Source organism: Mobula hypostoma, chromosome 2, assembly GCF_963921235.1.
Source record: "Mobula hypostoma chromosome 2, sMobHyp1.1, whole genome shotgun sequence".
NCBI lineage: Eukaryota > Metazoa > Chordata > Chondrichthyes > Myliobatiformes > Myliobatidae > Mobula > Mobula hypostoma.
Window position 1 is genome coordinate 228,093,285 of NC_086098.1, and position 15,163 is coordinate 228,108,447.

At 40.2% G+C, this 15,163-nt stretch overlaps 1 protein-coding gene across 2 annotated transcripts in view; it reads left to right on the plus strand.

Annotated features, from left to right (window-relative positions):
• The window catches only part of gnas (GNAS complex locus), a 353,499-nt gene that overhangs the window by 323,394 nt on the left and 14,942 nt on the right, over positions 1 to 15,163 (plus strand). For both annotated transcript variants that reach the window (XM_063041591.1, XM_063041592.1), the window contains exons 6-7: positions 4,073 to 4,127; positions 11,857 to 11,930. In XM_063041591.1, coding sequence (XP_062897661.1) covers positions 4,073 to 4,127; positions 11,857 to 11,930 — 129 coding nt within the window. The remainder of the gene's footprint in view (positions 1 to 4,072; positions 4,128 to 11,856; positions 11,931 to 15,163) is intronic.

Sequence of the window (15,163 nt, forward strand, 5' to 3'; positions counted from 1 at the left end):
TAGTTCTTCAGTGTAATACTATTTTTAAAGGTTTAACAGCAGTAATTGAATCGTGACATCACCCCCCCCCCCACCGCATGGACACAGATTCTCAATAATTACCCTTTCTTAAAAAGAGGGTCAGTTTTGACAGTGGAAAGGTGCTCATCTTTAAGAAGGAAACCAAATTATGGACTCTCAATACATTGTTTCCAGCATGACAATGATAAATTTCAAGAAGCATACTTCTAAATGAAGTGTTTTATTGCTGGGAAAACATTTTGTTTAATTTATAAAGCATATGATACGGTAATCATGTTAGTGTGCAACACTTCAGGAACATTCATATACCTTTTCCATACAGTACTGTCATTCAAAGTGAATGGTACTTAATTTGACTACATTTTCTCATTAATACAACTAGTTCAGACCAAATACAAATTCCATAATTCAGCCACCAACTTTGTTATTCTCCCTATAAACTATTTAAAACTTATCAAGGTTATTTGCAATTTAATTGTATTGAACCCAAATATTTCCACATCTGATATCATTATATGCGTGTTTCTGCAGTATTCCCTTGTATAGGCTTCAATAACTCCAGTTTTACTGATTCGGTTCTAACAAGCTTGACTTTATGTAATCACTCTGCTACAATGTACCTTTACCTTTTATCCCTGTGCCCCAACCTACTTTACTACGAAATGAAGGCTTGATTTGGAAATCAGTATTCTGTTTTAAAATCCCTCACTGGGTTTGTTTCTCCTCATCTCTGTAAACTCATTTAAGTTGTTTTCAGTCCTTCAGGCATTCCTAAGTTTTAACCCATTGACATCCTGACTTAAGCTACCAAGGCTGACCTCTGTAGGAGGTGCACAAGATACACAATCATCCTCTGCTTCTCTGAGATACATGCATCTTAAAACCCACCTTTTGATCAAGCTATTAGACAACACACATAAAAGTTGCTGGTTAACGCAGCAGGCCAGGCAGCATCTCTAGGAAGAGGTGCAGTCGACGTTTCAGGCCGAGACCCTTCGTCAGGACACAGGCTATTAGACATCTATTTTAGTGTTCTCTAATAATACTTGTCAGATTTTGTTTGGTATGTTGGTCCATTGTACAGGGAATTTTAATACAATAAAGGTCCTATTTAAATGTAGCTGAAACTGGTTTGGGTATCATAATTGTGATACAGTCAAAATGAACAGTCCAGAATCTTTGTTGCAGTGTAATAGTGACATTGCAATCACTTTCAAAGACTCTTCATCTCATGTCTTCTATTTTTATTGTTTATTTATTCTTTTTGTATTTGCATATTTTGTCTTTTGCACTCTGGTTGTCCCCCTTATTGGTGCAGTCTTTCATTGATTCTGTTCTGGTTATTGGATTTATTGAGTATGCCTGCAAGAAAATGAATCTGAGTGTTGAATATGGTGGCATATATCTACTTTGATAATAAATTTACTTTGAATTTTGAATATGTTCTCACTCATTAGGTTATACCAACTAATTTAGAGGTGTACTTTGGTCATATTGCATGTTTAAATGTTTGGGGTTTTTCCTTCCCTGTTTCTGGGTGTGTCTAAGGTAGTAAGTGTACATTTGCCATATCTTGTGTTTGTCAAGTCTACAATCCTTGGAGGTTCTGGGGAATGGCCAAGTTATGTTATTTATTTAAAGTATTTGCATCTTGACCCCTTTGGCCAATTTTTAAATTTAAATGCAATTCAATCTTGGTTACATTATATTCTGAAGGTGAATAGTCATTAAAGTTGTATTGTGTGAAGCTTTGTGATCTTCAGTGAAAGGTTGAACTTGCATGGAATGGGTAAAATGCACATACTTTTCAGGGAAACTAGTTAAGCACATTTACAGGGAGATGAATTAAGGTAGAAGATGGGTGGTAGCTAAGGCAGTCTGTTTATATGCTATAAAATTCTTTGCAAGTAGCTCTCATAGGGCTACTTTTCAGCTCTAATAGTTTTCCTTGAAATTTGTAATATATGTACATGTCATGTTTCTCATGTCCGTATCCATGATTAAAAAACCTGAGGTACCCGACAGGGTGTCTTGCTCAGATCCACATTGCTTGCAGATATGATTGATATACCTGCTGTGTGACTGTACAGAAAGATCAAGCTTTTAATTTTTGGGAAATTAGGTGCAAGAATCAACTATATTATTTTGCTATTGTCTTTTATTAAACCCCCTGCGAGCCTTTTATATTTTTATTGCTCCCTTTGTCATTGGTTAGGCTACACACACTTGGATTCTCCCTTTAAGCCACTTTGCCAGCCTAGCGCTTGCTTCCTTTGACACTAATAAAACTTGTATCTGACCATGGTTTAGCAGATTTTACTTGGTAATATTCCCAAGAAATGCCTTGGCTCATTTTGCTTCACATCATTTATTACTACTGATATAGCACTAGATTTTATTGTGAATTCAAACACTTTAGACAGCATTGCTTTGCTTTTACTCAATATGAATGCTGATATTGTTAACTAAGCATTAACAATATTAACTATGCCTGCCTGACCGTTTAAAATGGTTATGTAAAACGCATCCATACCACTCACAATCTTGTTTTGACTAAATGGCTGTATGACCAGAACATTATAGTCATTCATTTTTCTGATTGGAATTTTACTGGCATATTGAGTTGGCATAATTTTTCTTCGCCACCAGTTTGGGAGACACACTAACTCAGATTCATCATTGATGCAGCAAATTCTTAAAACTTAATCCATTTCCGACCTATAAGAAATGTTTTCAACCAACAGAGTAGTGAATGGAGCAGCAAAGTTGCAGCATGTCTCTGAATCAGTTGTAAGGTATGATGGGAACTGTAGGGAAATCTTAAATCTTTGCTTTTAGTGTAGTCAGAATTAAATTAAAGCAGTTCAGATATTAAATAAATAAGGCATCAAGTCAAAAATGACAACTGCAATGCATATTGAATGTTACAGAATTCCAACTGATTAATGGAAGGTTCTTTTCCAGTCTACTTAAATTTCTTTGAAAACAGCCCGTTGTATTTTTATTGTGATGCTCTAATTAAAGCCGATATCTTTCAGTTGTCAGGATACAGAAGTTGTCCCTTGTTTTCCTGCTTTGGAGAGAATTCCAAAGATTCACTTAATAAAATATTCAGAAGTATTTAAAGTGAAAGTTGATGAGTTTTTGAAAAATTATGGATCAGGACTATGGGGATCTGGCACAGAGGAGATAGAAAAGCCATGATCATCTTGAATGGCTGGGCAGGCTTGAGGGACCAGAATATTTCACCCCCTAGGTTGAAGTTCTGTCCTTGAAATATTAAGGCAAAGTCTTTCCTGTTTTTGTAAGATTTGTCTTTAAAGCTATAACTCTGAAATATCTGTAAGCAGATCTGTCATTTAACTCTGAACTCCTGATGTGTTTTAACCTGTGCAAAAATGGTGCTGATTACTGAAGGCTGCTGGTTATGACTTGTATGTACTTTATGAGCAGGATTAATGACCAATTATGTCAAGGAAAAGGGTCTTGTGAGTAAGAGCAATATTGACTGCGAATAGATAGTAGTTTCCTAGGCCAAACAAAAACACTGCTGATTCTTTCACAGCATCACTATTTAGAATTTGAGTGCATATTCATACAATATAAGGGTTTGCAAATATCATTAGATTCTATTTGCTTTGAATCAATACTGGATGTTCATGTTACATGCCATGGTAATTAATATTTAAGATTATTTCAAGCCCTTTGTGTATTTCATTCAACTTCTATGCACATGACCATTTATGTAAACAAATGTTTTCTAAATATTGTCAACAAGTAACAAGTCATTCCATTCATCAAGAATTCTCATTTTTCCCAAGATTCAAAACTTGTGGGTTTATTTCTACCATTATAGAGCACCAGAATGCCCCTCCATTACACAAAAGAAGTAAATGGGGGGGGGGAAATAGGAAATTACAATGCGCTTTCACACAGTGAAATGTGTTTTAATATTTTTTTAGAATATCATTGCAGAGTGATTTATTTAAATCAGTCTTATTACTTTCAGCCCCTTATTACTCATCTTAACCATACATTTTTTCTTATGCAGCTTTCTAGACAGGATTGACATAGTCAGACAAAGTGACTACATACCTCCAGACCAGGTAAGCAGCTTTGATATTGCACTTTTAAGTTGTCTTCATTAATATGCAATGTTTCAGGATGAGAGGCAAAGTTGTTAAAGCTTCATACTTTAACTTTTGTTTTCGTTTTTTTAATGGTAAATATTTTTGACCAGCATCAGTTCAATTAATAATTATGTTAAAATACTTAAAAAGGAATAAAACTTTGGCCACAGTGATGTGATATTTTCAAGCAAATGTATTTGATGTGTTTAGTTGGATTTCATGAAGCCAGTGTCCTTAACCCAACCATTCCTGGAATCAAACTTTGTAATGTGGAGAATTTTAAATCTTTTTGTTTCCCATTGGAGTTAGCAATTTAGATCAACAAATTAAAAACTGGAATCTAAAAGCTAGAATAAAAATAGAAATACTGCCAGAACTCAGCAGGTGAATCAGCAATTGTGGAAATTGGAAAGAGAGAGCTTAACTCTTTAGAGACCTTTCAGTAGAACTCCCGAGTGTTGGCTGTCTAGAAGTTAAGTTGAAATAGCACCAATTACAGAAGTAATTTCTCTGACACTTCATGCAGTCATAAGAGTTTGTATAAATTCACAATGAGAAGTGTCATGCAAATTTTACTTGGATCTATGTTAACAGATTGAATGCACTGGAACAAAATTCCCATTATTTTCACTTCATTTGTAGGTTTTAAAACATTTTTAAGTCTCTCTCACAAGCATGATTTCAGTATTCTTCATTCTGAATCCCAATAAATCAATAAGTTAAATGCTGCATCTTAACCAGATTTGCACACAGACGTGGCATTAAAATCATATCTGTTTTCTATGGTGAAGGTACGTGTAATGAGCATGTAAGTTTTAAATTTCAGTCAAATAGTTATTAGCCACATTAAGTCACATTAAGTTCATAACCTAATTAGTCTCGTTTGAAGTTGTATTGCACTGGTGCAATATTATGAAATTGAATCTCTATATTTAGTGTGTTGGTCACAATAATGACATTTACTTGCACATTGTAGCAGAAACTAATGCTGACAGGAGCCTGCTGTGAAAAGATATTTATTTTCAAACCTAGGATACACATGAGATACACTGATCCACATGAGTTTTTTTTTCCATTTGAAATTTAAGTTGCCATTAAGTTAAGTAGATAACTTCTCAATAGTACGGATACACTTTGGTCTAAATTGAATGAAAGCAGAATTCTATTGTGTAATGGTTATTCACACTCTCAAGACTGCAAGTTAATCTTTTTGCCACGTGAACTCTTTAATGTAAGTGCACTTTCCACTGCTTGCATTTACACCCTCTAATACTCTCATCATCCAACTATCTAACTCCTTTTCAAACCATGTTAACAGTACCTTAGAGAAAATTCAAACCATAAAAATCTGACTATGCATATGAAAATAAACACTTATTTCAGTCTCTTTATGATGAACTCTTTTTGCCCTGATCAGCAAAGACCTCATTTATACATACCTCATTTTTCTGCTTTTAGCCCTTTATGCCTACCAGTTATCTGCTGCTTATCTACATTAATGGGCAATTTACAATAACCAGTTAACCTACCTACATCTTTGGGGTGTGGAAGGAAAGCAGAGTGCACAGTGTAAAACCCTGTCAGCCATGGGGAGAACGTGCAAACTGCACACAGCACCAAATTGAACCTGGCCCTCATCCCAATAATTGAAGCTATCGAAACAATGCTTGTTATGAGCAGTATTACAAGTAAGAATGTGGGATCAATTGCAAAGTCAATATTGAGCTGAAATAGTGCTAATCTTTCCACACTAATGTGTTTGCAATGAAGTAAAAATTCTACAGTTTCAAAAAGATAGCTTTTTAAAAAAGCGAGAATATTTGCAATCGTAGAGGAAAATGCATAGCTGTTAGCTTACTGATTTGGAGCAAAATAATTTAGGCAGTGACTTGTCCTGAACAGTATATTCAGAAAAGAGCACATGCTTGAAATTCAGAATTTATATTTTAAGCAAATAGTAACTTGATTGATAAGGCTTCCTATAGGAGTAGATGGAAATGATAGTCTGAAATAACTTGTATGAAATATTTGGGGCATGTAACTTCACATCGAAATTCACAACAGATCCTAAAACTTTCCACCAGTGTTTTGTTTTCCATTGTTTGGCCTGAGAGTGTCTAGTCTGATATATAGAGATCAGCTGCCAAAATTAGTCAGAATTATTATCAACCTATTGCAAGTATAGTACTTTGGTTTTGTTTCTTTAGTAGTTTTAATTTTTAATCTTTCAGTTGAGTTTTGCAAAGTCAATAAGAACACTTTTTTAAAAAATCAGATGGAATCTTCAAACCTGAGTTGTTAGTGCAGTAGCCTGAATTGTTATCACAACTTACAGTAGCTAATTAAATGAGACAAATTCATTCCTAAAATTATTTTTATTAAATGCACTTGCCAAACTTTTATCCCAATATCCAATCACTTGTGTTTTTGTCTCACTCCTATATTAGTGCCCTAGCTGTTCGTTAGCTGTTCAGGATGTCCACTGCCTACTTGGCATATTAAATCTTTTTTCCAAAGATTAATCTAATTGTATTTGGCTATTATCCAACACCAAAGGATGGCTGTTGAAGCAAAGTACTGAATTGCTTTTATACATTATTTTGAAATTATGTTACTTGATGTGCTGTTCAAAACTCAAGCAATTGTATGTATGCATCAATACTTTGTGCTCTAGCACGGCACAGTACAAGGCTTTTGCCCTTTTAGTTTTATTTCAGATGTAGTTGCGTACATAAAGACCCTTGAATGTACCAAGAGATGTAATGTTTCTAGATAGTGTTACGTACCCCGTAACTGGGTTGCCAAACCAGCAGAAATGGATCACTCAGTTGGAGTCTGGAGTACTAGAACTAAGAAAGTTTTATTAAAGAGACAAGCAACACAGTAATCGAAAGGATAATAAATGCAACAATTCAACAATGATAACCACACATGTGCACAGAATTAAGATAACAGCATCAATCAAGCTCTATCGTTGTCTAGGGGTTAAATGACCAATTTCAAAATGACTCAAAGTTCAGTCCAGTTTGTAGTTCAGTTCGCAGTAATCGTTGCCATGGCGATGGACAAGGTGGGGGGAGAGAGACAGAATAGGAACAACTGATCATTCAGAACGGCTTCACTCACAGACCAGCGGGATGGCTCACAAACAGCTTTTGGGCAGGTCCTTGGTGATGTCACCTGAGGTCACCGACTGTGACCCCTCCTCCAGATGCGGTCGATCCTCTGCAGTGAACCCGGCACCCAGGCAAGGGCGGACACACACCGGGTTCCCGCTGATCGTACCTTTCCACCCTTGTTGTTGTCTGGGACTTCTCACCCACTCGTGAGAAGCGCACCGCTTCCAGGGTCTCGTTACCTCGGGTGGCGTGTGTGTCTGTCTTAGCGAACCTGTCCCTTTTTATCCCCCTGCTGGGGTATCGCCTGTCCATCACTTCAAACAGTTCAGGGTTCAAAGGGGGGAGCCGCTCCAGACAGCTCTCTCTCCCCCGTCCCTTCATTACACATCTCCAGACGCTGCTCCATTGTTCCTTATCTCTCCTTCCCCTGAGGGCAGGTGGCAGACCAACTGCTGATGCCACTGATGCTAGCCCAGGCCAGCAAACATCTTAATTTTATGTGTATTCTCGTAACACTTCCCCCCTTTAAGGATTTTTACCGGGAGGTAAAAATTACAAACATGACTACATTATCTGATACATACACAATATACATCTTTAACAGTTATTTAGCTAATACAGAGAATTTGAAGCTGTCAACACCTTGACAGACAGTCATCACATTTTCTGTTCCTTTTACACGTGTTATTAATAATCCCTTAGACCAGGCTCCAACTCAGCAAACTTCACAGTGGCCAAAAACACTGATGAATTGCGACCAATGTAACCTCTCATTTGGTTTTGTCCCGGACCACAATAACAAGGGTCGTCCCATTCCGACTCAGTTTTCTCTCGCAAGGGCTTAGTAGGAGGGGGACGGGTATTGACCGCAGAGTTATTGCAAAACTTCCTGCAGTACCCCACCATCTCCAAGAGCCTTCTGAGGGCCCTCTTGTCTGTCGGGGTTGGGAGGTCAGCGATAGCCTGCACTGTAGCTTGCATCACTGCCAGCTGCCCCTGTGTCACCACAATTCCCAGGTAAGTGACTCTCGTGTGGCCGAATTCATTTTTTCCAAGGCTCACTATCACGCTGGCTTCAGACAGCCGTGTTAAATTGCCAATACACACCTCTGTGTTCATCAGCCCTTTAGTCACTGAATTACTCAAAAAATATGGGTGTTGTTTACTTGGCCACCCTATTGTAACCGACATAACCCAACGTCCCAGTTCTTTGCATTTCCTCGGGACAATCAAACACATGGGTGCGAGTCGTTTAATTACTCCTTCGGGGATTAAGGGAGAGACCTTATCAGTAGACCTGGCCAAAACAATAGCCTTCTCCCATCTGACCGATCCCATCCTAATCTTTTCAAAATGGTTTTTTCCTCTTATCAAGGGGCCCCTAGCTTCATTGATTTCCACGCTAACACCGACTAGGTTTGTTAGCATATCAAAAGCCGGTGACCGTCTCAGTTCGCGTCGGTCATGATCAATAACATTCTTCCCCCTGGGCAGCCGGTAAATCTCTTTCATGATTCCACCAACTGTTTCCTCCAGCACCGCAAAATGTCCACCGGGGGGTACCTCGTGGGCCATGTTAAAAACCTCATCCCCATAACTCTTTTGCACCACCCCCCACTCCTCATCTGCGGATGCTGTACTTGATTTCCCTTTCTTCCTTAGCACCTCCTTATCCGCACAATAGCTTGTCAAGGCTGTGTCAGAGAGAGCGGTCTCGGCCAAAACCATCAGCCCCTCGTCTCGCTCCTGCGTCTGCACAAATTCTTTCCTGGCTACTGCTACGTCCGTCCCAGCTCCCTCACTACCTCTTATCTCACTACACCCTGTCTCATACAAGGTTGGCAGAAATGTTTCAGCCAAATTCACCATCGCGGGCGGGGCCTCCATGCTGGCAGGCTGACCCGTCAATCTCACGACTGGGAACACGATTCCTCCGGCGATGTCATTACCGAGCAAGACTTCCACGTCTTTCATCGGTAATTCGGACCTCACCCCGATCGTGACTAGTCCAGAGACCAGGTTGCTCTGTAAATGTATCTGGTGCAAAGGGACTGACTCTGTCCCTTCCCCAACACCTTTGACCTCTACCTCCCCAGTCTGGGTCTCTGAGCTAAACTCTAATACACTCTTCAGTATTAGTGACTGACACGCTCCCGTGTCTCTCCAGATCCGCACTGGAACTGGTTTTAACCTCTTTTTCACTGACACCAGTCCGGCCGAGATAAACCTCTCGCGCCCTTCCTGGACTTTTTCAGACCTGTCCTTCCCTAGCGGTTCGCTTAACAGCTCAATACAGCCATTCAAAATTTCCGATTTTCCTTTCCCCGTCTCCTTCCTTGGGGCAAAGCACCTGGACGCAAAGTGTCCGACTTTCCCACAATTATAACAGACGACCCCAGGAGACTTCCTACCAGGCTGCTCCCGGTCTACCTTATCCTTTTCACTAGTCCCCGGCTTACTTTCTGACTTTTCCGGCGGACTCTCCCCGCCGTCCTGACTACCCTTCTGGTAGCCTTTACTCGGGGCAACCTTCATTTTATGCGTCAACGCATACTCATCCGCTAACTTAGCAGTTGCGGCTAACGTGGCTGCCTCTTTCTCATCGAGGTAGGGTCTCATACCCTCAGGGACACAACCTTTAAACTGCTCAATCAGAACCAGTTGCAGCAGTCTGTCATAATCCCCCTCTACCCCTTTCGAGGCACACCAACGCTCACAATATGTTTGCATCTCACGAGCAAACTCCAAATACGTGCGGTCCCACCGCTTCCTCGCATTCCGGAACCTCTGCCGGTATGCCTCCGGGACCAACTCATAAATCCTGAGGATGGCCTCCTTCACCACCTCATACTTCTGGGCATCTTCCGCGGATAAGGCGGAGTAAGCTTGTTGGGCCTTCCCTTTCAGTACACTCTGAAGTAAGACAACCCACTTATCCCTCGGCCATTCCTGACTTATAGCTACTTTTTCGAAGTGGAGAAAGTACCGATCCACATCGGTATCGTCAAATGGGGGAACCAGCCTAACCTCCTGGGTCGCCCGGAACCCTCCACCTTGGTTCGGCACGAGCCCCTGCTCGGCCCTTATCTTTAACTTCTCCAGCTCAAATTCCCTTTCCCTCTGTTTCTCCTCTCTCTCCAACTGCCTGTCCCTCTCTCTCTCTTCTCTCTCCAACTGTCTTTCTCTCTCTTGCCTTTCTACCTCTTTCTCTCTCTCCCGCCTTTCTAACTCTCTCTCTTTCTCCTGCCTTTCTAACTGTCTCTCTTTCTCCTGCCTTTCTAACTGCTTCTCTTCGTGTTCTAACTGCCGTACCCGGAACTCGTGCTCGAGTCTCAGTTTTTCAAGCTGTACCTGTACCGCGTCTCCAGCAGGTTTTTCAATAGACACCACCCCCAGCTCACCTTGGGGAAACACACCTTTAGATACATAGTGCTCTACAATAGCTCTGTGTATCTCCTCTCTCCTCATTGTCGACTTCACCTTAGCAAGATTCACCCGTTTTGCCACAGCTATCAATTCCGATTTCCTGGCATCCTCTAATGCCTCCAAGGTCGGCGCCTTTATAAATTCCTCAACCTCCATTTCTGCTGTTTGTCTTTTCTTTCTTTCGGGAATTTTAACCCAATCAATTTACTCCGTCCCAAATTTAGCGTTCAAAATCCCGGACGAGCCCCCACTTATGTTACGTACCCCGTAACTGGGTTGCCAAACCAGCAGAAATGGATCACTCAGTTGGAGTCTGGAGTACTAGAACTAAGAAAGTTTTATTAAAGAGACAAGCAACACAGTAATCGAAAGGATAATAAATGCAACAATTCAACAATGATAACCACACATGTGCACAGAATTAAGATAACAGCATCAATCAAGCTCTATCGTTGTCTAGGGGTTAAATGACCAATTTCAAAATGACTCAAAGTTCAGTCCAGTTTGTAGTTCAGTTCGCAGTAATCGTTGCCATGGCGATGGACAAGGTGGGGGGAGAGAGACAGAATAGGAACAACTGATCATTCAGAACGGCTTCACTCACAGACCAGCGGGATGGCTCACAAACAGCTTTTGGGCAGGTCCTTGGTGATGTCACCTGAGGTCACCGACTGTGACCCCTCCTCCAGATGCGGTCGATCCTCTGCAGTGAACCCGGCACCCAGGCAAGGGCGGACACACACCGGGTTCCCGCTGATCGTACCTTTCCACCCTTGTTGTTGTCTGGGACTTCTCACCCACTCGTGAGAAGCGCACCGCTTCCAGGGTCTCGTTACCTCGGGTGGCGTGTGTGTCTGTCTTAGCGAACCTGTCCCTTTTTATCCCCCTGCTGGGGTATCGCCTGTCCATCACTTCAAACAGTTCAGGGTTCAAAGGGGGGAGCCGCTCCAGACAGCTCTCTCTCCCCTGTCCCTTCATTACACATCTCCAGACGCTGCTCCATTGTTCCTTATCTCTCCTTCCCCTGAGGGCAGGTGGCAGACCAACTGCTGATGCCACTGATGCTAGCCCAGGCCAGCAAACATCTTAATTTTATGTGTATTCTCGTAACAATAGCTACAGATGGTTTCTCTCATGGTGGCATATTTTTCCTTTTGAAGGACCTTCTACGATGCAGAGTATTGACATCGGGAATTTTTGAAACCAGATTTCAAGTTGAAAAAGTAAACTTTCAGTGAGTATGCCTTGGTTAATAGTTTTATTCTGTATGAATTAATGTCCCGATAGTCCAGTGCTCATAGGAAAGTGACATTTATTTTTATTATTTTTTATGGATTTATTGAGTATGCCCAGAAGAAAATCAATCTCAGGGCTGTGACATATATGTACTCTGATAATAAGTTTACTTTGAACTTTAAGCTATTGGTGTGTGTGTGTGTTCACTTATTTCACCATTATGTGGAGTTATTGAGTGAACACAAGTAAAGGTAGTTAAACACAATCTCCACATCCACCATCATTTTGACTAAAGCCACCCAATAATGAACAGGTCATTTGTTGAGAGGGTTATTTGAATGTTTCCAATGAATAATTATTAAATGAAGATTCATAAGTGCAAAATTTTTATCTTGCTAATGAAGAAAATCATACCTGCTGTTAACATTTTAATTGAAATGAGACAAGCAAAATGAGTTTATTAATAACCCAAAGTTTCAGTTGAGTAAATAAGTAGTATTTCTTGTTTACCTTCACTGAAATATTTGCTTTGTATTTACTTCTTTCCAAGTGATAACTTATTAACTTGGCTTATAAGAGATGACGTTGTGTGGCTTCAGTTAAAATAACACTGTACGTCTAAGAGGTGGTCTTAACTACCTTGGGTTCATTTACTGCCTCCACTTCAAGCAGCTTAGAAAATGGAGTTGACCAGGTCACAGCATAATGTATGTAGCATCAAATAATTGCATTGCCTTATAGTCTTTGAGTCTCTTGCCCTCTGTGATTCATCATTATAAAGTCAGTTGTAATATTATAGCCAACAGTAAATGAGGCTTTTATACACATTTAGCCCTTTGTCTTCTAATAACTTATTTGTAGCTGAAATGTATGACCTTCAAAGCACATGGCAAGCACCTTGTTTTTATTGCCCTTCCCAGATCTAGCTTGATAGGTTTGAGTTATAGTTCTAAGTGTTTTAATTGTGAATTTTGTTTGTGCATCAAAATCACAATCGAGCAGAAAATATCACAGTTACCTCTTTTCCACTGCATTGCTTTATATCATCCCATTGTGCCAAAGCAGCAATTTAGGCATTGAAAGGAACTTGAGCTTTCATTGCCCGAAAGGGAGGTATTGTCCTGATTCTTTCACTCCACCAAAACCAATACTCCTCCTCATGCACCTCTCTGCTCTCATCCATACCTTCATCTTTTTAGATCATTTTATAGACCACAGTTTGTTTTCATATATTTATGTCCATAAGTGCACCGTTTTAGATCCTAACTGCCCAGCTCAAGCCTGACATGACCTGCTATAAATATGTTGGATGCTGTTTTGGTATAAAAAATAGTTAATCGATGAATGGGTTAGATCAAGGCTGGTTCAGTACTTCATTGATGCTGATGGGTCCTGTCATTACATACGCCTCTGAATTGATTTCTCTTGGGGCAAAGGGTTGCTCTTGGACTGAATGCATGCAAATAAGCACTGGATAAAACTGCTGAAAGAAGCAGATTAAGTCCCTGAAGATATCAGGTGATCTCCATGACAGACAGTATGACTGGGAGGGGGTCAAGAGTACTGAAACGTTTTGCATGAGGATGAAGTTTGAAAATATGGAAATGTGTGCCCTTCAAAGTTAAGTTGAATTTGTGCATGCTGCATGCCTATAACTGGTTTCTGGATAATACATATTTGAAATAATATTTACAGCAATGGTTGAAGTCCTCACATTCAGGTTCAGATTAGTTGTGTTGGTCAGTTTTTAATTTTATGCCCATGCTGGTCACTATATACCTGAATTTTGGTGCACCTCCCTGCTCAATCCTCCGTTATTCACACTCTCCTACTGGACTTCCACCCAATCAATTTCTTAAATCTCTATCTAATCTTGAAGGTGTGACAACCCACTTTCTATGCAGGCGAACAGGCTCACAAAATGGTACGCGCGTCGGCAGAGAGACCAGCCCCAAACTGGCGCTGGGCCTTCTTCACCAGCAAGGGGAGAAAGCCCGCGCGCGGGAAGAGACTTTTGTAATGCACCTCTGACGTCATTTTCCGCCTGGAGAGGGCGGGAATGGAACTGCATAAAAGCCAGTGCCGCGAAGTTTGAATAAACTAGTCTCGAGTGCAACTTACAGACTGCGTGTATTTACTTCTAGCTCTGTGTGTAGCACATCGCTACAAAGGCATGTTTATTCATTCACAAGGCGGCCTGAGTTCTCCCTTGTTTTCTTTCTGACGCCAAACTATTATTACTTATCCATTCAAGTCACCAGCTGTCTGGTGACAAATAAGTTTAAAAACTCTGAGCCGTAGTCATTTTGTGTTATGTTGTTCTTTGTAGATCTTCATTTCAGTGTTGCAATATATGTAAAATAGCTGTAACTAGCAGATCCAACTTTATCCACCAATGATTAAAAAATATCCTCAGCAAAGCTGAAACATGGCTGACTGGAAGATGAGTACCGACGAAGGAACTTCAATAAATCTGTTGAGAGAACTTGAGCCGTAAATCTGGCATTCCTGTTGAAGTAAATCTGCACAGATCAAATTACAAATGTAGATTGAAGGCATTCTGGGGAAAAGAAATAATTCTGCTTTTGAGCTCATAGCTTTCTCATGGAGTGATCAAAGCATCTTGAATAACATAATGTAAAAAGAATTGTTTGAGTCATTGTTGGAACTTGTCTCAAAATGGGTGGTTTCATCCATGTTACACATTAATGAACTGACTGGCCATATTTGCTTTGTACTTAAATCAGGACCCTTGAGAGGTGTATCTGTTTCTGATGACATCGATTTAATTTGAATCAATAACACAAGATTTTGTAGATGCTGGAAATCTTGAGTGACACACATGACATCAACATTTTGAGCCAAGACCCCTTATTAGTCCTAAATTGTCTACTGTTCCTTTCCCTCCGTAGATGCTGCCTGATTTGCTGAATTGCTGCAGCATTTTGTGTGTTGCTCATTTGTTTAATTCCATTCTCCTATTCAATATACATCATCTTTTACTCTGTGGATGCTCGTTGTGCATTAACTATCATTGGGAATGCAATGGAAGTTCATCTATTTCTAGAGAGTTTTGTGCAAATTAGTAATAGTGCAGAAGCTCAATAAAAGAAAACCTTGCTTTATCCTTTATTCAGTAGTCAGCACCCATTGTAACATGGCAGATCTGGAAACCTTAAAACAGAAAATGAAAATATTCAAGGTCAAAACCTGTGGGAAGAGGAAAAACTA